Here is a 24,628-nt window from a genome sequence, read left to right as displayed (position 1 = left end):
AATAGTGAGAAACATATAGAAAAGTGAAAGTCCAGATCACAAGAATTTTTTTTTTGTTGGTATATTCAGAACAAGTCAATGTTATGACAAAATAACACAAAAATATAATGCGCCATGGTTAATACTCCACCCCAAAATTACAATTATGTCATTAATCACTTACCCTCATGTCTTTCTTAACCCATAAAAGCTTTGTTCCTCTTCAGAACACAATTTAAGATATTTTGGATGAAAACCGGGAGGCTTGTGACTGTCCCATAGACTGCCAAGTAAGTTACACTGTCAAAGTCCAGAAAAGTATGAAAAGCATCATCACCGTATTATCTTCTGTCAGCCACGTTACAAGGATACATTTTCTACATGTATGTAAACTGTGATTTTAAAGAAAACAGCACATCCTTGTGGCGTGGTTGATACAGAAGAGCGTACACTGCCTGTGTTCAGCTCATATTCTCCAAAATGGTGCCACGGTGATGCGTACAGACATACTGTACAGGAGACGAATTGTTGAATAAAGTCATTATTTTTGTTTTATTCACGTACAAAATGTATTCTCGTCACTTCATAACATTACGGTTGAACCACTGATGGCAGATGGACACTTCTGAGGATGCTTTTCTGGACCTTGACAGGGTAATTCACTTTGCAGTCTATGGGACAGTCACAAGCCTTCCGGTTTTCATCCAAAATATCTTAAATGGTAAATTTTCATTTTGGGGTGGAGTATCCCTTTAAGAGCCATGGCTCTTAGGGTTTCTGACTTCAGCTGTTGTAAGTGCAAACATTTACCAAACACACACTAACAAACACTTAAACACAATCACAGATCAGTGTGTGCATGGAGAACAGCTATACAGGTCACACAACACAACCAAACCAAGCTTTGGTGTAAAATCGTACTTTAAGCATTCAAACTGTGCAATAAAAATGACCAACTGTGTTGCCACAGACTTCCAAAGAACTGCAATCATATTGAAGTCTGAAAAAAGAAGCAATATGATTATTTAAACACTGCAGACCAAACCAGTGGTTATGTGCGGTCTCAACTGTCTGAGCCACACAGCTGCTCTTCCTCTCAACACCTGAGCAGCCTGAACGCAGCTGAGAATCAGATGATGAGATTATTGAGCTCCCATGTAAGATAGTATCAATGTGATAAAAAGAAAACATGGACAGCAGGTTTCTGTTAGTCATCATAAATGTTTTTTCTATGGTCTACATCTCCCCACTATAATAATGATAAAGGGAGAGTAAACACAAATAACACCAAGACAGAGCCCACTATTCAGTCGAGAATAGATCTATGAGTTTATGTTTCAAACCATTACAAATTACACACAGAAATGTCGGGACACTCCCAGGTTTTTGTGTTTAAATTTTTAGGTCTTTTCCATAGATCTCTATCCCACCTGCAGTGACTGTCCTGTGTTAGTATTATGTGACCTCGAGAGAAGCCGGAGAGACGCGGTCACACTCGGCACGGGTGCGCAGGCTGTGCCACTGTTCCACTGGAGTGCGCTGGGAGCCCAGGAGCCTGCGCCAGTGCCTGGATTCCTGCGGGCCGCTGGAGAACTGGCCAATCACAATGCGACCAACAAAATCGTTGCTACTCTTCATGTTATGCCCGTAAACTAAGAAGGAAAAAAAATAAAAATTAATGTTTAAACCTGTCAGATTTTTCTTAAAAGCTGCTTTTAATTCATTGCATAATTGATGAACTTTACACAGCTATTGAACTGAATTTTATCAACAATGAACTGATTTAAACTGAATAATGACTTTTTACTACAATCTTTTTCAAACTGCTGTACAGCAGAATTGCATTCAGTTTGCATCACAGCTTTGAAACAATCTATATTTTATAAAGTGCTATATTAATAAAAGGTACTGACTAACATCTGCTTGGAGTTTCCATATTGAGAATTGTGCTTTTCCATTCAATGTTTGAAAAAGCTCTACACACAAATCAGCTAAAACTAATAACATAAAAACATGAAATAAAAATAAACATCAGCTGAAATAAAATATAATATAAAAAAAAATTAAAAGATTTTTCACTTCCATTTAGTATAAGTTGAAGTAAATAAACTAAATAAATGACTTAAATAGCTAAATCTAAAAATTAAAACTATAAAAAACTACTTTAAAAAACTATTATATATATATATATAATATAAATGACTAAAACACACACAACTAAAATTAAAATAAAAATTAAATCTAATTCAAAATATTAACAAATTATTATAGTAAATCAATGATACAATGACAGTGACACAAACGTGTCGTTTTATTTATTTGGCTTGTCACTCATCTTTTCTGTCAATTCGTTTTTCTCTGTCTCAGTCCAATTTTGTTAACGGAGTAGGGTCGGAGAAAGAGGCACTGTTAATTTCATCATAAACAAGACTGAAGACTTTTCTTCTCTGTGTTTGTGCACAAATAACACTGTCACTAAGCCCAGATGTGGCAGTGAGTGATGCAGCCGCACTCCAGACGAGGATCTCACAGCATCATGACTCCAGCTTCAGTCCAGAGCTGGTGATATACCGTCACCAAGCAACATCAGCTCTTGAGAAGAGGTTTATCCTATACTGCACGCCAAGGACTCCTTCAAGTTTACAGCTAAAGCTGTTATTAAAGCCTACATGAGCAGCTACACTTTTTCCTCATCACTATATGAATTCAAGGTGTGAGTTAAACCACATAAAAATTATAGGAGACAATCTTATTTATAGTGGAGATCTACTTTGAGAACCTTCATGTTGGATCAGTAGATGTTCTTTTGAGTTACAAAAAATGTGAATTTTTAGGATCATTATCATTATTAGGATCAATATTTTAATTAGCAAGGATGTGTTAAATTGATAAAAAGTGAGAGTAAAGAAAACATATTATTAGAATATATATTATTAGAATTCTTTTTTATTTTGAATAAATGCAGTTCTTTTTAACCTTTTATTCATAAAATATATTTGACAGCAGAACTGTTTCCAACACTCATAATAAATCAGAATATTAGAATGATTTCTAAATGATCATGTGATAGACTGGATGTTACATGTGACACTGAAAACTGGAGTAATGATACTGAAAATTCAGCTTTGCATCACAGGAATAAATTATTTTTTATATTCAAATATAAAATTTTAAGTTGTAATAATATTTCACAATATAACAGTTTTTCTGTATTTTTGATCAAATAAATGCAGGCTTGATGAGCAGAAGCAACTTCTTTCAAAAACATAAAAAATACTAATGTTTCCAAACTTTTGGTCTGTACCATATATATATATAATTATTTTTATATATATAATTGTATATAATTTTATGGTTTTATGTTTCATTAACTATAATAACCCTGGCTTTTGCATCCTTTTTGAAGTTTAAAAGCTCCAGTCACTTTTCACTGTAACTGCACTGAAATGAGCAATCAGCATGTTATCCAAAATGTATCCAAAGTCAGTTGTGTTTGGAAAAGCATGAGGGTTAATAAATTACAATTTTTATTTTTGACCTTCATTTTACCATTTCTGACCAGTCCTTCAAAGAGGAATAATGGGATCATTCCCATGTCAATAATAATCCTATATTTCTTATAAAAGAGATTGTTAAACCTGATTTATTTGTCTTCAAGCTTTGCAAAATATATGTAAGTTTAAAGACCAACACTGAGCTGTTTGGATGGTTGACATCATCAGTTGAAAGCAAAAGAACAGGCGTGGTGCATGTTTGGCAGAGACACATGCACTGGACTCACTATGTTGAGCTGATGACATCACCAGCTATGTCACATTCAACAGTCCTGAGGGAACTCTGCTGCTCTAGGCTCGTTCATATTTGATAAAACCACAATTGTGAGGTACACATCATTACTGCTCATTTAGAAATGGAAATATGAGGCTAAGGAAAAAAGGCATCAAGGGTTATCTAATAATGCATTATTATCTCTTTCTCCAAATGTGCATTCATGTATCAAAGGAAGCATATTAGAAAAGTAAAGTTCACGAGTTCACGATGCTGATAAACCGTCATATATAGGTAAGTAAGCTGTATTTATACCTACTGGTGTTGATTGACTTGAGAGCCCTCCACTTGTGTAAATGATCACAATTATAATTAATCCTCCCCGCAGACTTTGTTAAAGGTCCCGTTCTTCATGATCACATGTTTTAAACTTTAGTTAGTGTGTAATGTTGTTGTTAGAGTATAAATAATATCTGTAAAACTCTTAAGCTCAAAGTTCAATGCCAAGCGAGATATTTTATTTAACAGAATTCACCTAAAAAAAACGACCTGTTTGGACTAAATCCCTCTAGTTCCTGCAGGAATGACGTAGTTCCTGCAGGAATGACGTCAGTTTTTTAACTAACCTCTGCCCACATCAATACACAATAAAGGGGGCGTGGTATTGTTGCGCACCGACGGAGAAGAGGAAGAGCTGCATTTGTGTTTGTCGCCATGTCATCGAAACGCTGTTATTTTCATCTCTGAGTCCAATCACCTTTGTTTGGGCTTCCCAGGGACACTGTACTTGGAGATTAATGGTTACAATTTATGTTTAATTCGGTTCCCGAAAATTATAATCCACATGTTAAACTATGCGCAGCACATTTTGCTGAGGACAGCTTCCTCAATCTCAATCAGTTTAATGCCGGATTCACACAAAGATTATTCCTGAAAGATGGAGCAGTTCCCTCTTTGTCTGGAGAAGGCGTTATTTATGGATCACAAATGGTAAGTATATTTTATTATTTAACTTGGTGCGTTTAACAGTTTCTGTAACTTATTACACAAAGGGCAACGCTGTTTAGCTTTGTTAAATAGATGTTAGGGCTGTACAAAAAAATCTAATGCGATTTTCATGCGCATCTCGTCAGTGATTATAAGTACATCTCCAGCAGTTTTCAAAACAAATCCTGCCACTTGCTTCTCAAAGCTAGTCCAATCGCGTTTCCGGGAGGGCAGCGCGCTCAGCTGCTGTCGAATCACAACACAGGAACCACTGACACAATCAGAACTCGCTATGTATTTCTGAAGGAGGGACTTTATAGAACAAGGAAGTCATCAGCCCGTTTTTATGACAGGGAAAACAGCGGTATACAAATTGTGTGAAAAATACTGTTTTTTTACACACGAAACATGAACACATGTTATATTGCACACTGTAAACACAATCAAAGCTTCAAAAAAGCATGGAAAACGGGTCCTTTAATAAATCAGCATTTAATGGGAAATCTCCTGCTAAAGATTACATTACTGAATTATGCTGAAATGCAAACCTGGATGTTTGCAAAAGCCAGAGATTGCTAATAATGTGGATGAAGAACCAAGCGGGAGTTCCCTGGAGGAACAGCTTCGTGGAGAACAGTCACAGCAACAGCAGAACACTGTTGAGAGCATCCCTGAGGATCAACATCAAGTGGGTGAGATGACTGGAGTTGACCCTTCGGCAGCTGTTCCCAGCTGAATGGAACAGTCCAAGTGATGGAAACCAGGATCTGAGTGAAACCGCTTGAGTCAGACAGTGTCACCATCAAGGACAGAAGGAGACGAAGCAAAGAAGCAAAGAGCTGGATCAGAACATTAAGTTGGAGAACTAGGCCCTGGTTAACATCGCATAGGCCATCATCAAGCACAACACACCTGAGCATGCAGCAGTTGTACACATTGCAGGCAAGATGAAGGAAACTCCAAAGAAGGCAAGAAAAGAACTGCTGTGGAAGAGAAGTCTTCAGCAGAAGGTCGGCCAACATCGCAGGACGGGCTTATTGTGCTTGAGTCTGCAAACAACATTGCCATCGTCTGCCTTTGCAAATACATTGAGCAAGGTAGTGACATCCTCATGAACATCCGGAAGAAGAACGAAGCCAGCAAAACCAAATTACTCCCTGATGAAGACGTTGAATGAGATCCACAAACACTATGGTCTTCTCAGGCAAGAGGATCACCCAGAGAGCACCATAGATGTGTCAGGAACATGAATAGAGAGAACTCAAACGCAGAGGATATGTGCAACAGTTTATTAGGTACAACAGAAAATCCGTAAAAACGTGTGGTGAAACACACATGAGCCAAAAACTGGTGTAACAACTCCAGAGCTGTCTGTACATTCACCTGTGGACACAGGATATGGAGACCACCTCTGGTGCAATGACCAATGGGATGTGGAAAAACGAGATGGGCACATGGCCAATGAAAGACTTTTCGTCTAGACGTCCTGAGCACAACAGGGGAAAAGGTGAGTAAACACAAAATCTACTGACAACAAGGGACAGACACATCAGGGAATATAAGGGAAAATGGGAAGAAGCGACAGGTGAGGGCAATCAGCTCGTGATCTGCACACACCAGCGCCGATGTATCAGCGCTGTTTGCCCAGGTCACAAGCTGCAGAAAATGACAGGACACAGATAACAGGGAAGCCGATGAAGCACCCCGAACCGTGACAAGATGAAGGCCGAGCACTGAGAGAGAATATCGAGCGAGATCATATCGAGTGTGTGATGGAGAAGGCTCTCCATGGCAAGTTCTTATATCTGAATGAAAATATAATAAAATATCTGAAATATCTGAATGAGCCATTTGTAAACAAGGAAGCTAGTCTACCTTGGCTCTAAGGTCTGGCATTAAACAACAAACACAAAGCAGATCATGCACTTAACACCAAGTACCACCAACGTAAGATCCTGAACATACAGGTCAATAATAGTAGATGTCGAATATGTTGAGCAACAGTGGAAACAGTCAGTCACATCATTTCCGGTTGCTTCACACTTGGTCACAGACACTATAAGGAGCAACATAACAAGGAACGGGACAAGGGTGTGTTTACCCACCATTAGTGCCAACTGGCAGGACATCATTGCCCACAACAAGAAGGACAAGATGTGTCTGATCATCAATGTCGCAATACCAATGGACCACAATGTAGTGGAGAAAGAAAACAACAATCTCATAAAGTATAAGATCCTGGGATTCAACATCAGCAGTTCCTGGAACACAAGAACTCAGATAGTGCCAGTTGTGTTTGGAGCCCTTGGATGCATTAAAAAAGGTTTCCACCCATATGTGGACCATATCCCAGGGAAGCCAAGTGCCGTCAAAGCACAGAAGATCATGCTTTGTGGGACAGCACATATCCTATGCAAAGTAACTCCCGAGGACTTGGGTCCCGGATGGTGAGTGAGAGATTATAATTAAAATATTAATTCAGTGTTTAAAGGGGTCATGAATTGAGAAATCAACTTTTACTTGACCTTTTGATATATCAGTGATCATTATACTAAAACAATATCCTGTACGTTTTTAGAACTGAAAACGTCCTTGCTACAGAAATAAAAGCTTATTGACACCAGGCCCAGCGAACGCCAGATCCTGGAATGTGCCTAGTTTTGATGGAATAGATAGGTTAAACAACGCCTCCTAATTCTGATCCTAATTCTGATTCGCCCACTGATTCAGACATGACATAGTAGGGAAATAACGTCAGTGGCACTCAACCAGAGAAACCAAGCAATAAGCATGCCGTTGAAGATTCTGCTTGTGGAAGAACACAGTCACTGCATAACCTTCCTTCTGATTCAAATATTAGGAATGTGTGGTTGAAATTTATTTTTAATGAAGTTACAGTTCACGTTAGTGAAACATTGCGCATTTGTTCATGTCATTTCACCGCCAATTCCTTTGTAAACAAGACACAGGTTGACACTGGATTTGCAGAGACTGAGATAAAAAGCAATGGTGTGCTGTCTATATTGGATCCGACAGGAATGGTGCAGCACACTTCTGTGTATAAAACAACAAATTGTCTCAATTGCTTTGTTAGACATCACTTGATATGTCCTGATTATGTGTAGATGTCTAATCAAAGTCACAAAAGGCTCCAATTATGAAGTTAGTTTGTAGTTAGTTTACTATGCAAAACATTACTCAATCATAGTAATGGGTGTTTACTTCCAAGTCTTCAAATCAGCACGCACAAAAAAAAAAAAAAAAGCTGAGCCTTTTTTGAGCCCGCCTCAAAGCCAGGGTATAAAATTATTATTACTTATTGATTTTGGTGTTTTTTAATTTAAAAATCATGCAAACGGCATAAGTGGACTTCAGACAACAGTTTAAATATTTAAAAAAATGTCACTTCATGACCCCTTTAAACTTAATAATACAATTTAATAATACATTTTTTTAATAAAAATGTTAACTAAATATATAATTTCATTATTTTAAACCCTTGGATGTTTGTGTAATGTTTTAATAATATTATTACTAATAATTAAAATAACTGATGTATAGTCTTTATTATGATTATTATTTCTTTTCTATTATTAGAATGGTAACTAAACTAAAATCTGATTACCTTATTCTACAACATTAAATGTTTGTATAATATGCAGTATACTCATGCTAATTGATTTATGCTGTTTAGGTGCTTTAACAAAACATCTGTGTAAACTCATAATGAACTATGTGGAAGAGTTCAAAAGTCTCAGACCAATGGGTGAAAGCACTCCACCTATAATTATGGGTACTGGGCACAACTTTGACCACTTCCAGTCTTCATAGTTGCCTGATGGGATTTCATGTTGAATGGAGCCAGAAGATCCGTTTCCCTTCACTGCTTATGGTTATTATTTGGACATAACACCATCATTAAATTCCCATTACTTGCTCTGTCAGAGGTGATCTTTCAGTTAAAATGATACTTCTGAAAAATGACACTAAGAAATGTAAAGAAATAAATGAAAAAGAACTAGTAAAAAGAATGAGCTAAAGAGGAGAAATGGATTCAAAAAGAGAGAGAGAGAGAGTCTCATCAAACAGACCAGGAGTGAGAGACAGAGGGCCAGCAGGGGTGGGATTGCAGGCAGTGTTTGACTGCAGGTCTTTTGTAGTCTGAAGCATCAGAGAGAAGCGGTGGGCAGGCAGCCCTGGATGGTATGACTGGAAGATACACATGTGCTTACTGCTCTGTATTGTCTCAAAGGTTAGGTTATGAGCCCAGGCCACCATCAGCCCTATGCAATCACAGTGCATGGCTGCACCTGGGTGAGGATTGCAAATGTTAAATGTCAGTGTGTACCAGTGCATAAAATCTCAGCATGAACAACCATCCGTGTCAACTTCTGACTGGCAGCATCTGTAATTGAATAAATCCTATCAGAATTTAAATGAACCATTAATGTGGTGCCCTATGGAAGCCATTTGTCATAAAATAGATTACACTAATTGTGAAGAATTGCTACATTTCAACTGGTTAAAAATGGGACTGTTTTATCCTGGAGATGTGGCTTTCCAACTTTACTGTATTAGGTATACAACAAGACCATTTCAACTGTTGTGAATAGGGCTGTGAATTTGGATTAATGGATTAATTCAGTGTCATTCAGTATTTTACAGTTCCAAATTTAGGTGTTGATACTATTTTTTTGAAAGAAGTCTCTTATGCTCACCAAGGCTACATTTATTTAAGCAAAAGTACAGTACAAACGTATTGTGAAATATGATTACAAATTACTTTATTACCTGGTTATCTGGATGATCTACGACTGTCTTTCTGTTTTGTGATGGTTGTGCATGTGTATCTTGTTTGTTCTGAACAGTTAAACTGAGAACTGTTCTTCAGAAAAATCCTTCAGGTCCTGCAGATTCTTCAGTTTTCCAGCTTCTTTTGCATATTTGGACCCTTTCCAGCAGTGACTGTATGATTTTGAGATATATCTTTTCACACTGAGGACAACTTAGGCACTCAAACACAACTATTAAAAAAGGTTCAAATGTTCACTGATGCTCCACAAGGAAACAAGATGCATTAAGAGCTGGGGGGTGAAAACTTTTGAACATGATGAAGATGTCTAAATTTTTCTTATTTCGTTGAAATACATTTTTTTCCATTTAGTTCTGCCCTTCGTAAGCAACAGAAGATACTTGTATGTTTCCTGAAACACAAATTAAAGGGGGGGTGAAATGCTCGTTTTCACTCAATATCCTGTTAATCTTAAGTACCTATAGAGTAGTACTGCATCCTTCATAACTCCAAAAAGTCTTTAGTTTTATTATATTCATAAGAGAAAGATAGTCTGTACCGATTTTTCCCAGAAAAACACAACTGGCTGGAGGCGTGACGTATGGGCGGAGCTAAAGAATCACGAGCGCGAATAGGCTTTTGCGTTGAGAGCGTTTGGAAGCTGTGACATTACCGTGAGAAAAAAAAAATCCAAAACAAACCATGGCTAACAGTCAGATTCGGCGTATATTTATGATCCAGAATCAGATCCAGAGGCTGAAATTTAACAAGAGCAGCATCAGCAACGACGTCTCTATGTGGTATGTACTGAAACTGTATATATTTGCTTAGCGCTTTTGGAAAATGACTAAGTTCCACTTTGTCGTCTTTTTTTTTTTTAAGCTGTACATGTGGAAAGTGCAGTTTGATAACAACATCGCATGTTGTTTACTTGATGTGCTTACACGCCGATAGCTAAGTTAACAACACAGAGATATTTGAAGCAGTTTTACTCACCGCATGCGGTTCCAACACACGATCGTGACCCTTTTTCGTTGGGACTGCATTATCCTTAAGAAATAAACGATGTGCAAATCCGGCGTCAAACTGGGCCTTGTTTGTAAAACAAGCATCTTCGAAATGCAGGGAACAAACACAAACACTTGCACAACTCCGTTGATGCTCTGTAAAAATAAACTCCATCCACTGGTCCCTTAATACTGTTTTTTTTTTTTTTGGTAATCTGTGCAGGGTTGTCTTGCCCTGGCAACCAAAAACACACTCCTTTTGTGACATTTCATGCTCTCAATGCTCTGCTCTACGGGAGCGCGCGCTCTTCCGGCAGAAGTGCCCCAGGACCCATATAAGGAAATTCCGCTCCATCTAACGTCACACAGAGCCATACTCGAAAAAAAAACTGTCCGAAACTTGTGACAAACCGGAAGGAGTATTTTTGGAACAGGAATACTCATTCAAACGGACAACTTAATTTTTGAAACTTTGTCTATGTTTAGCATGGGAATCCAACTCTTTAACAGTGTAAAAAACTCAGTATGCATGAAATAGCATTTCACCCCCCCTTTAAGTACAATTTACTTTGATCTTCAAATTCCAAAAGTATTTACCCCCCAGCTCTTAATGCATCTTGTTTCCTTCTGGAGCATCAGTGAACATTTGAACCTTTTTAAATAGTTGTGTTTGAGTCCCTCAGTTGTCCTGTGTAAAAAAATAGATCTCAAAATCATACAGTCAATGCTGGAAAGCTTTCAAATATGCAAAAGAAGCTGGAAAACTGAAGAATCTGCAGGACCTGAAGGATTTTTCTGAAGAACAGTTCTCAGTTTAACTGTTCAGAACGAACAAGGGACTCATGCACAACCATCACAAAACAGAAAGACAGTCGTAGATCATCAGGTAACCATACACAGTACTAAGAACCAAGGGTTTCCAAACTTTTGAATGTGGTTATTTTAATATTTTCAGCATTTTTTTTGTGTTCTGGACTAAATGTAAACATATATTATGTACAATATCTTACTCAGGACAGTACTAAATAAAAAATAACATAGATTTAGTATGATCTCTCTTATTTTGTTAAAATTACTCACATAAAGACATTGCTCACATTTTTCATTGTGTAGAGATCTGTATCTATGTATTTGTGTGTACATATTCCTGTGAACATGTTCAAAACAATACCTGTGAACACAAGACTGACTTCACACAGTTCCTCTTGAGGTACACGGAAGCTAAATGACTCGTTGTAGCAGGGGTCAATGGTGCCCCTCATACAGGATGTTTTCTTAGTCTTCATCAACTTCAGACCTGTCACCAACTGCACCTTAACGAAAGGATCTGGATAAAGAGAAGAAACAGCTGGGTTAAAGTTAACATCAATTGCTTTCTGAAACAAATTTGTTTTTGTAACATAGCATATTTCTCAGTGAAACAGGACTCTCTGTGGGGGAAAATCTAGGCAGGACTTGATTTTATTAATCAGGAACTGATTAAAACATGAAAGTGTGCATTTCATACCAAAACGGAGCAAGATCAATAGTGAATTTGCTAAAACAAAGACTAAATATCTATTTGACTATTGGTTAACTTTATCACGTGTAGCCAAACCGATGTCAGCTGCAGAGACAAAGCAAGTTATTCCATCACAAAGACAATGACTTTGCATTCTTCTGCATATATGTCTGTGGTCATTGAAGCTCTGATATAAGTTCTCTGAAAATTTAGAGAGTGGAATGAGGAAAACACCCTGAAACACATTTACCTGAACCTTGGCACATGTCCGTCTGAAGCAGCTGCTTTGCTCGGATGATGTCCACATTTAACCTGCCAGCACTGGGCAGGTAGTTTAAGGACAGAAGAAGCTCACCAAGCTCAACCTCATTCTGAAAACCAACACGTTGAGAAAATGTCAGTAAATTAACACGTTGTGCATGTGTTTAAGTGTCAAAGACAGGAATTAAAGCTGTAATTTCAGAGTAATCTACAATGAAAGCATTTGTACATGAAAAAGTAATAGTTTCCTGACAAATACTTCAGGTTAATATTATTTGGAGTGAATTATAATAGTATTATAGTATTATAGTATTTGTCAGTGAATGACAAATTAATTGTGTGCAATGATATGTTACACTAATCAAAGGTGATAGTAAAAACCTGTATGTTGTCTTATAAATCTATACTTTTCATAATTTCAAATAAGTGCATTTACACAACAATAACATTTTTTACTTTCATCAACGAATCCTGAAAAAGAAATCATTACATTTAATAAAAACATATTAAAGCAAGACATTCTAAAGTATGGCTGCAATTATTTCACATTTGACTAAATAACTTAATTTAGCTTTATGTGACCTAACTTCTCAGTCATTGTGCAAGTGCCACACCTAAAATGACTGAAAAAATAATAATGTGACTCAGGCAAGTGGTATTACCTGAGAGCTGGGCACCAGGGCCTTCCACCAATGTCCTCCCTTCACCAGATCAACCTCACTAAGAGGAAGAGACACTTTCCCGATGACACAGTGCCGGGAAAACTTGTCGAAGTCGACCAGAGAGAGGAGCAGGGTGCGTCTCTGGGCCTCCAGGAAGGGGACCTCAAAAGTGAAGCGCTCTTCAAAAACTGGGTTCTGGGTCTTGCGTTTGACGCCCGTCTGCCTGGAGTTCTTGTGGTCGGGAAGTAGGCTCATCTTCACGTAGGGGTTCGAGTGGGCCATGTCTTGGCGAGCACCATCGCATGTCACGGGAGGGGGCAGATCCCGGGCCTCAATGACTCGCACGATGAGATGGGCGTTGATGAGATCATACTGTGTGCTGAAGTGCAGCATGCCCAGCTGGTACCGCACCAGGATCTCTTCATCCGTCAAAGAGTCAACGTCATCGCTGCATGAGTCGAGAGAATACAGATGAGGCTCCAGTTTGCGGAAATAGTCATCTGGTGGAGTCGAGGGCTTACGCAGAGGCTGCACCACTTCCTTCCGGGGGAACATGGCCCAAAATTCAATCGGCTTTACATCCACCATGGGGGAGATTGGCCGTTGTGAATTCAGACCTGCAAAATGGGACAGCCATTAAGCGAAATTGAAGTGATCTTTCTAATTCTATTCTTTAAAAATTGAGAGTTAAGTCTGGAATGACTGGTGAGCTGGCCTGCTAGGGTGAAGCTGGATCGGGAAGTTTCGGAGATGGGCGGCTTGCAGTTTACAGTGGTGTCAGTTTGAACAGGTAAAGCATGGTTCTCGGCCATGATGTGAGAATTTGTGCTTCTCTCGTCATTGCATTCATTGACACTGGAAGAGATGAGTTTGTTAAGCGTTAGTAGCAGTACTGGCACATTCCCTGTTGAAAATGCCAACATATGTTAACATTTACAACAATTGGGGTGTAACTATTTTTAAACGAAGTCTCTTATGCACACCAAGGCTGTGTTTATTTCACCAGAAATACATTACAAATATGTTGTGGAATATTATTACAACTGACTATTTTTCAGGATTCTTTGACGACTTGAACACTGTTACAAATATGACAAGGAGCAGGGTTTCTTGAACAATGTGGCCTGATAATAACTATAAGCAGGCAAATAAATCATCGGCTAAAAATCATATGCTATAGACTAAAAAACAAATAGAACCATTTGGCATGAACTGAAAAACAACAGTGAAAAACTTCTTACAATCCAGCACTCAGATTTGTTGTCCATATCTGATACTGTGACTGAATCCTCTTCATAATGAATGCGCAATCACATTATTGCCCAATATTGTGTAATGTTTGTTTCAACATCCTCTTTTAATCTGGTTGTTTTCCAACTACAGAGGTAAATATTCTGTGCGGGGTATCTTTGTGCAGGCCTGATTCCGAGTCATCCCTTGGGGATCATCAAGGACCCTTTGTGTCCATGACTACAGTTCAGAGGGAGATAGTTGTCATAGCAACGGGCGATTGTAAGACAAATGGCCTTAGGAGCAATCCGAGGCCAGACTTATAGGGTGAGGTATATGTCATGACTGTACAAGCACAGTCTGGAAGAACATGTTCTATTCTGTTAAAAAAGCATCCCTTGCTTTTCCAATATGTTATGAATTGAACACTATGATTACATTGTTCCTGGAAGCTCATAATCAAAAGCCTAGCAACTCCTCCAGCCATTTGGTCCCTGTTTTTGGTTTTAAACAAACATTCATTTCCCACTCAGCATGATCTCAGTCAAACCAGCATAAGTCAGTAGTCTCTGGGGACCACATCAACTCAATTCTTTAAAGTGTGAGTGACGTTTCACAAGAGGAAACTGCTAATGGGTAATTATGCATATTACAAAATGGAAAAATAGGCATCTATGGCCACCTTTGTCCTGGTAAATAAATGATCCCTGCTAATACAGTATATGAATATGACTTAAAGGGGGGGTGAAATGCTCATTTTCACTCAATATCCTGTTAATCTTGAGTACCTATAGAGTAGTACTGCATCCTTCATAACTCCAAAAAGTCTTTAGTTTTATTATATTCATAAGAGAAAGATAGTCTGTACCGATTTTTCCTGGAAAAACACGAGCGCCTAGAGGCGTGACGTGTGGGCGGAGCTAAAGAATCACGAGTGCCAGTAGGCTTTTGCGTCGAGAGCGTTTGGAAGCTGTGACATTACCCAGAGCCGTTGAAAAACATATTTAACGGCTCTGACATTGCCTTGAGTAAAAAAACATCATCCAAAATAAACCATGGTAATCTGTGCAGGGTTGTCTTGTCCTGGCAACCAAAAACACTCCTCCTTTTGTGACATTTCGCGACGCTCTCGCTCTGATCAGTGATTGTCTGTACACAGCCTCTCTCTGCTCTGCTCTACGGGAGCGCGTTCGCTCTTCCGGGAGAAGTGCCTCAGGACCCATATAAGAAAATTCCGCTCCATCTAACGTCACACAGAGCCATACACAGAGCCAAAAAACTTTCCGAAACTTGTGACAAACCGGAAGGAGTATTTTGGAACAGAAATACTCCTTCAAACGTACAACTTTATTTTTGAAACTTTGTCCATGTTTAGCATGGGAATCCAACTCTTTAACAGTGTAAAAAACTCAGTATGCATGAAATAGTATTTCACCCCCCCTTTAAACATGCAATATAAGGAATATAAGGATTTTAAAGTCAATAGACAATACACAATTTTGGTCTTGGGAACTTGATTTGAATTTGGGTCCTGAAGCAAAACTGTTTGCATGTGACAATAATCTACTATTGTTTATAGACTACCGTTCAAACGTTTCAGATCAGAAATTAATACGTTTATTCAGCAAGGATGCATTCATTTTTTTTCTCCAAAAGTAAAAAGCAGCATAACAATGACAATAATAAGAGATGTTTCTTGAGCACCATATAGTATATTAGAATGATTTCTGATGGAACACGTGACACTAATGCTTTGCCATTACCGGAATAAGTTACACAAACAAACAAACAAACAAGCAACCAAACAAACAAAAAACATTTCCAATAGAAAACATATTGCAGTATTTTCAATCAATTAAATGAAGCCTTAGTGAGCATGAGAGGATTAAAATATTACCAACCCAAAACTTTGGTAGGGCATAGTATAGTAATAATAACAAAAAAACAGCAGATATGCAGTTCATACTGTGAAGTATTCAATAAGCAGGAGGTTAGTATTCCATTCCAGACATGACCAGAACACACAATCCATAATCAAAAGCAAGCTTCTGACAGATGGCGCATTTGGGATTGTCTTGAGATTTGTTCAGTAACACTGTGTTTTCAATCTGTCTCAATCTGAGTCTGACTGTAATGATGAGAGAGTAGACAGATGAGATCAATGATGAATTGTTCTGGGTTATTTGCGGTTTGTATGAGGTTTGAATGGCTGTGTACTCACAGCCATGATGGAGTCTGAGCTGGAAAAGGCCCCAGAATCTCCACCTCCTCATCAGAGGGCTGACAGCAGCTGCACTCCCAGCACCACTGCCAACACGAGCGGCACGACCAGCGACACAACAGGAAGTCAGACAGTCTGGACAGAAGACCCTGAGAGCAAGGGACACAAAGAGACTCTCCAGTAAAGAGTGACAGACTGACCTGCGTTGGAAGCAGACTAGACATACATGGCATGTTATTATGATTAAAATGGTAATGAATAATCAGTGCTTAAAGGATGTTTTATTTATTTTGTGTGTGTGTGTGTGTGTGTGTCATTCTCTAGTCATCTGCAGATTAAAGCCAAAAAGTCTAAATGTGAAAGCCCCAGAGATTTTTACATCTGTAGTGAGACTAGCTATTCTAATTATTCTAGTGGGACTGTGTAGTAAACTAATCAAGTCAGTGCCAGTCCACCAAAAATCTAATGATGTAATTAAAGATATGTAGTCTACCAGATTAGTTTTTTTTTTTTTTTTTTTAGAAAATTAATACTTTTATTTAGCATGGATGCATGAAACTGATCAAAAGTGACAGTAAGTGGATCTATAATGTAAGAAAAGATTCCCATTTTAAAGACATGCTGTTCTTTTGAACTTTCTATCAATCAAAGAATCCTGCAAACAACGCATCAGGGTGTCAACAAAAATATTAAGCAGCACAAGCGTTTTTAGTATTGATAATTATGGGAAATATTTCAAAGCAAATAATGATATTAGCATGACTTCTGAAGGATCATGTGACTGTAAAGATCGGGGGGATTAATGACTGCTGAAAATCAAACAAATAAATTACAGTTAAAAATTTATTGGCTTAGTAATAATATTTCACTGTTTTACTGTACTGTGACGTCTTTCGAAAAAAAAAAAAATAAGTACGGTAGTGTAAACAATTTTCTTTCCCATGGTGACATGTTTCCAAATGAAACAGGAAGGTGGGCAGGACATACATCACTTAGTCACTCAATGTGACCTTTAGACCAGAACTGAAGCCAGATGTTTGGATAGAAATCTTTTATGAAAGATATATTCTTTTATATTAGACATTATACTTGCTTCTCTTTGATTTAGACTGGCTGACACAAATTCATGAGGATTATTCACTACAAAAAGCCAAGTCACAATCACTTCCGCTGAGCTGAATGTGCCTAGTTGGTTAAATAATGAATGACTTGAGACAGGATGCTGATGGATAAAAAAACAGAACAAACAAACAAACAAAAACAAATTCAACAAAAACATCCAGCTGAACAGATAGTAGGAAAAGGTCAAGATACAACAATACAACAACAGAAAGAAAAAAATTCTGTCTTTATGGATTGATGCAAATACAAACGAGATTCCAAAAAAGTTGGGACACTGTACAAATTGTGAATAAAAACAGAATGCAATGATGTGGAAGTAACAAATTTCAATATTTTATTCAGAATACAAAATAGATGACATATCAAATGTTTAAACTGAGAAAATTTATATTTTTAAGGGAAAAAATAAGTTGATTTTAAATTTCATGGCATCAACACATCTCAACAAACTTGGGACAAGGCCATGTTTACCACTTTGTGGCATCCCTTCTTCTTTTATAACAATCTGCAAACATCTGTGGACTGAGGAGACAAGTTGTTCAAGTTTAGGAAGAAGAATGTTGTCCCATCCTTGTCTAATACAAGCTTCTAGTTGCTCAACTGTCTTAGGTCTTCTTTGTCACACCTTCCTCTTTATGATGCACCAAATGTTTTCTATGGGTGAAAGATCTGGACTGCAGGCTGGTCATTTCAGTACCCGGATCCTTCTAGGCAGCCATGATGTTGTAATTGATGCAATTTGTGGTCTGGCATTGACGTGTTGGAAAATGCAAGGTCTTCCCTGAAAGAGACGACGTCTGGATGGGAGCATATGTTGTTCTTGAACTTGGATATACCTTTCACCATTGATGGTGCCTTTCCAGTTGTGTAAGCTGGCCATGCCACACACACTCATGCAACCCCATACCATCAGAGATCCAGGCTTCTGAACTGAACGCTGATAACAACTTGGTTGTCCTTGTCCTCTTTAGTCTGGATGACATGGTGTCCCAGTTTTCCAAAAATAACTTAAAATTTTGATTCTTCTGACCACAGAACAGTTTTCCGCTTTGCCACAGTCCATTTTAAATGAGCCTTGGCTCAGAGAAAACGCCTGCGCTTCTGAATCATGTTTAGATATGGCTTCTTTTTTGACCTATAGAGATTTAGCTGGCAACGGCGAATCGCACGGTGGATTGTGTTCACCGACAATGTTTTCTGGAAGTATTCCTGAGCCCATGTTGTGATGTCCATTACAGTAGTATTCCTGTATGTTATGCAGTGCTGTCTAAGGGCCGAAGATCACGGGCATCCAGTACGGTTTTCCGGCCTTGACGCACAGGGATTGTTTCAGATTCTCTGAATCTTTGGATGATATTATACACTGTAGATGATGATAACTTCAAACTCTTTGCAAATTTTCTCTGAGAAACACCTTTCTTATATTGCTCCACTATTTTTCACCACAGCATTGGGGGAATTGGTGATCCTCTGCCCATCTTGACTTCTGAGAGACACTGCCACTCTGAGAGGCTCTTTTTATACCCAATCATGTTGCCAGCTGACCTAATACGTTCCAAATTGTTCCTCCAGCTGTTCCTTATATGTACATTTAACTTTTCCGGCCTCTTATTGTTACCTGTCCCAACTTTTTTTTGGAATGTGTAGCTCAATATTTGGCATGACATTTCAAAATGTCTCACTTTCAACATTTGATATGTTATCTATATTCTTTTTGTAAATAATATATACGTTTATGAGATTCGTAAATTATTCCATTCCTTTTATACTCACAATATACACAGTTTCCCAACTTTTTTGGAATTGGGTTTGTATATGTTTGACAGCTTTTAATGGTCTGAAAGGCCTGTTGGTGTCAAGCTTTCTACAAAATGTTCACTTTTTCACATGCATGCAGGATCTCGGAGCTGCTAGAAAATTACAATAGCCATTTCTACATCATCGTTAATGAACAGATACGAGAAAATAGGAGATTTCTGTACATACCTCATTGATGGGTTCCAACTGCCATTTTAAAAAGATTGAGTGCAGCAGAGGGTCGAGGTTACATACAGGAAATAGAAAAAAAATAAATAGTGAGAGAACAGCTGTCTTTACTGAAAACTTTCACTTTTGTATTCAAATAAAAATACAACATTTTAAGAATTAACATCATTGAAAACAGTTAGCAATCCCTATTTGTCACCTTAGTCCCACTAATCTGAATGATCAGGCCAGTGCTGCTTCCTTAAAGGGGTCATATGATTTGATTTCAATTGTTCTTTTCTCTTTGGAGTGTTACAAGCATGGTGCATAAATAAGATTTGTAAAGTTGCAAAGACCAAAGTCTCAAATCCAAAGAGATATTCTTTATAAAAGTTTAGAGTCTACAACGCCTACCTAGAATGCACTGGATAGCAAACGATGAGCTTTGTAAAAAATAAACGGGTTTCAGAAAGGTGGCGTGTAGAGGAGAAACAATAATGTACAGTATGTGGAAAATAATGTGTTTTTTGAAACTTAAAACACATAAACCCATTTCATAACACCAAATAATGTTATTTTTAGCAACATCATGTGACCCCTTTAAGAAAGTTTATCATTCTCATGTGTTTTAAATGATTTTAAGCTATTCAAGCACAAGATGGCATGAAAGAGATCTCAATGCGGTCCTCTAATATAGATCTACTATAGCACTACTATAGATCATCTCTGTGAGCGCACACAAGCAAGCCATCTTCAGACAGCAGGCAAATACCAAGGGTGCTTCTCAATATCCCTCCTCGTTTCCTCGTTCCTCTATTCTATGACCTGGAATCCGATTGAATTCAGCCATCTTGAAGGAGATCTCAATTCTCTAATTGCACCACGAGGAGGAAAGGATCGAGGAGTGAGGAGGCTTCCAGAGGAGCTATGAGCCAGGATACACAGGTGTATCCTTTGCGGAAGTGTTTTTCATCTAAAAACCTAAAACACGTATAAATTCTTCTCCCCCTTCACATCTGTTGTAATAATTTTAATTTCAATTTTACCTTTGCATTTTTAATAAACTGACATGTCATATATCAAACACGGCATATTGCTTCATTATTTACTATGAATGTCATAAATAAGCCATTTTAACAACATAAGGGGCAGGTCCCTTTAGTGCAGCTGATGATGTTTTGAAGAGATGCTAAGGGAATGAGGATATATCATTTTACTTGATTTAATTCCTCCATCCAAGGAAACGAGGGTGCACAAATAAGAATTGAGAAGCAGCCTAAATTGACTATTGTCTTGTCCAAATACCCACACTTGTGGTCTTCGCACTTGACCACTTGACTACTTACATGACGTATTTCCTGTATTTGGTCCAAGTGTTCAAGTGAGCATGAAGTCCACAAATTTGTGTAGAACCTTTCATTACCTGATAGGACACACTTTCCTATGATAAAATTCAAGTGTTTACACTTTAGCTTTATTTTTATTTTCAATACTTTGCATTTTAAAATCAACTTCTAGATGTCTGTTCAGTGGTCCCTAAAACAGATGACACAATTTAATTTTGTGGTGCTTCTAATTAAGTGATAAAAAGCAGTTGCAAATGTTGTACAAAATAAATATGACCACTACTCATTTGCACCGATAAAAAATGAAACTCTTTGTTTTACTACCAAAGTATGTAATATCTAACTATCATTAATATTTAACATACATTGGAAAGGTTTCTGTGACCTCCAGCAAGATCTCGGAAAAAAGTCTCACGATCTATTTCCAGAACATGATGCATGATGGGAAACACTAAGCCCTGAAAACCACTCCGGAGAATACCAATATCATGTTGTTTACGAGGAAGCAATGCTAGCTAGCGAACATTAGCCTAAATGGTTACTATAATGTTCAGTTGTCCGCATTTGAATGCACATTGTGTGTCTAGGTAGCTGTAACGCAGTTCGTAAGTCAGGAAGAAGGAGGCGGGAACCAGCAGACATTTAAATAAAGCTTTAATAACAAAATTAACACAAAACAGCTTGACAGCCCCTCGTGGACGACTGCCGCACACTACCAAAACCAAACCACAAAGTGCAGGTGTTGCTCATTTCCAATTACTCCACCGGCCTCGACCCATTCCCACGGCTCTCGGCCCCGTCCCACTTGTCACAGTAGCCTACACTCCTGGTATCAGATATGTATAATAGGTAGATGCCACATTGGACCACTCTTAGCACATAGATGTGTCCTCCATATTGTTAGATTGATTGCCACAATCCAGCACAGCCAATGGCTGTAAACACTGCTGGGATAACTTTCACCGGGATAACCTTTCACAGGTAAGAATGTGTTGGATTGAGTGTTTATTTATTTTTTTATCACGGAGGTTTTTACAACCATCGGCTGTTCATTCATTGATTATTATGGTGAATGACATCAAGTTAATCATTACAATATGACAGACGGCTTATGTACAGTACATATCTATGCCTGGGATAACCAGACTTGTCATTATATGTTAAAATAACATAAAACTGTACATTAATGCCACTTCCATTATTAACAGTGTTGCAATTACTTTGTTTGTCAGTTATATATATTATTTAACATTTCGTTTTATCTATTTTAAATAAATGGTTTTATTTTTACCCTTGTTTTCATCAAAGAATCCTGAATAGATATTACAGTTTACACAAGTTTTACAGTTTACAAAAACATTTAACATTTTACCAACACCAAACCTTTGAACAGTAGTATATGTTACTAAGTAAAACGCAACTGATATATATATATATATCTACAGGTTGATTTCTCTCCCATTCCCCATTCCCCACCCCCTGTTCCTGCTCTCAACCACAGTCCAGCGTGCTCCTCATCAACAGCCTAATGTTGTCTAAGCAATTAGCTGTGGCTGTAACCATAGCAACAGTGATACGAGCTCCTGGCACTCCCAGCCCACACCTTGCTGCCGCTGGCTCAGGCACGGATGACGCATTAGGGTCACTGAGATGAGTAAGGGGCGACTGGCCCTAGTTCCCACTGGTCCACATGGCCAGTTCCAACAACTGTTATTCTCATGCAAGGGGTCTTCAGCACAGAGCCATGAATCATAATACAGCATACAAATACACAGCTACAGAGCTTAAACATCAAAAACAAACTGCATTCACACTTCAACCACAAAAAGACGTCACTGAGTCTTTCTGTATGTCTGTTTTGATTGAAAAGATTAGTAATGGTTTTACTTGAATTACATGAGTTGTGTTACTTGAATAGATTAAAAGACATTGATTCTGCTAAAAATACTATACTGTATAGTATAGTATAAATATAATACTGTAAATCTATACAATATCATGAACACCACAGAAATCAATGCCCATTTATTTTTAACACACGTAATGTAAAAAAAATTAATAAACATTGTTCATAGACATAGTTTGAATATGTAAACATCAAATCCTTATATTTAAGAGAATAAGATGTTACCAAATAAATACACACACATACAGATAATACAGATACAACTGAAATGGTTTAAGGCCTTGATTAGAAACAATCATGAGATGGAAAAATTGAATAAAATCAGAATATGAACAAATGTCCGAAGGAAGACATATACGCAGATGAAAAGTGTAATCCAGAAAGATCCAGATTGGAAAGAGTGTGTGCAGCAGTAGTGAGCGGGACTCACCTGCGTGTACGCCATCCTCCTCTTACTCTCGCCCCACTGTCTCACTTCCCATCCAGATCAACATGCCACTCTCTGGGTCCAGATTTACTCAACAACAACAACAAACAAACAAAAAAGAAAAAAAGAGAGAGAGAAAAAAAAAATCTGTAGATATGAATCAAGTAATGAATTCAGGTCTCTGTGGACTTGGTTCCTCCATCCATCCTTACAAAATTTACTTCAAGAGTGAAGATGAGCCAAATACAAAACAACAAACAAACCCCATCTCCCTCTCTATCTATCTCTCTATCTCCTCTTCCTCCCTATCATCTTCAATCATACCCACCCACCCTGACACTCCTAATCTCCCTCTCTTTCCCGCCTCACTCTGCAATCATGCCTAGTCCTCACAAATGACACGCAAGACAGCCGCTCTCCCTGGAGAGAGCAGCGCCCTCCTCCCCTCCTCCCCCTCCTCCCCCTCCTGCCCTGTGTTTCTTTCAGAGACCAGTGACTCATCCAGGTTTGCAGAAGCACTGATGGATATCAAATCTGTTATGTGCATCCCTCCCCGCCTCCTCTAGCCTATTTTTACAGCACCTTGCTGGCTGCAACCACTTGTTGCTCCCTTCACTACGTACAGAGTGGAGAGGCTGAGGAGAGACAGGCAGGTGAAAGGGCTAATTGCAGCCAGGGCAACACATTACACAGGGAGTTTACGAGAGCTGGAGTTTGTACAGCCACCTGCTGCTCTGTGACTGAGGTACGCTGACCTGCTGCTGTCTTTAAAACATGGTTGTGGAAAGCGTTTAGAGAGCATATGAGTTGTGTTATAGAGTAGGTATAGAAAAGAATCACACCCCCCCCCCTTAAATAATCACATTTAGTTCCTTTGCAACCTGAAATGAATATGGACACAGTTTTTTTTTTTTTTTTATCCAGCTTTATTTACTCACTGCAATCCTTCCTGGAGCATTTCAGTCCTTGGTAGTGCAACTGAAGCAAACAATCAAACAAGATCTCCGGGATAAAGTTGTGGACAGGCACAAATCATGAGATGGATACAAAAAAAAAAAAAAAAGAAAAAAAAGAAAGAAAATCATAATAATAATAAATCTGTGGCTTTGTCAATGCCTAGAAGCTCAGTGAAGTTTATTATTACGAAGTGAAAGGTATTTGTGTGCATGTGACAACAATATCACAAATTCTGCACAAATGTGGCTGGTTTGAAAGCTGGATTTTGAAAGAAAAAAGCCACTCCTCAAGAAAGGCCACATGCAGTCATGACTGAGCTTTGCCAAAACACACTTTGATGAGACTAACATTTTATTATTTGGCCTCAACACCGATATATAGTGGAAATAAAATACAGTTTATCATTGAAATAACAGCATTCCTACAGTAAAGCATGGAGGTCCTGTTATGAGTGTTTCTCTGCAGCAGGGACTGAAGCACTTGTCAGGACAGAAGGA

The 24,628-nt window shown here is 38.2% G+C and overlaps 1 protein-coding gene across 1 annotated transcript; it reads right to left on the bottom strand.

Moving 5' to 3' along the window:
* Positions 1–677: 677 nt before the first annotated feature.
* On the bottom strand, positions 678–24,005 carry LOC113046178 (synaptotagmin-17-like). Its single transcript, XM_026207111.1, has 8 exons — positions 23,178–24,005; positions 19,517–19,534; positions 16,409–16,557; positions 13,673–13,812; positions 12,958–13,574; positions 12,285–12,405; positions 11,705–11,860; positions 678–1,631 (listed from the first exon to the last, which is right to left on the bottom strand). Exons 1-8 carry the CDS (start codon positions 23,190–23,192, stop codon positions 1,435–1,437), a joined length of 1,413 nt encoding a protein of 470 aa, XP_026062896.1. The 5' UTR covers positions 23,193–24,005; the 3' UTR covers positions 678–1,434.
* Between the last annotated feature and the right edge of the window lie 623 nt (positions 24,006–24,628).

This window comes from Carassius auratus, chromosome 3 (assembly GCF_003368295.1).
Source record: "Carassius auratus strain Wakin chromosome 3, ASM336829v1, whole genome shotgun sequence".
Taxonomy (NCBI): Eukaryota; Metazoa; Chordata; class Actinopteri; order Cypriniformes; family Cyprinidae; genus Carassius; species Carassius auratus.
Note: the sequence above shows the minus strand (reverse complement) of the source record. Positions and strands in the feature narration are given on the sequence as shown.

Excerpts from the sequence above, each read along its gene's own strand:
- LOC113046178 (XM_026207111.1), bottom strand. Across the intron at positions 13,813-16,408 it reads GCTCAGACTCCATCATGGCT|TGTCAATGAATGCAATGACG; the intron begins GTGAGTACACAG and ends CATCTCTTCCAG. Across the intron at positions 12,406-12,957 it reads CCCTGGTGCCCAGCTCTCAG|AATGAGGTTGAGCTTGGTGA; the intron begins GTAATACCACTT and ends GTTGGTTTTCAG.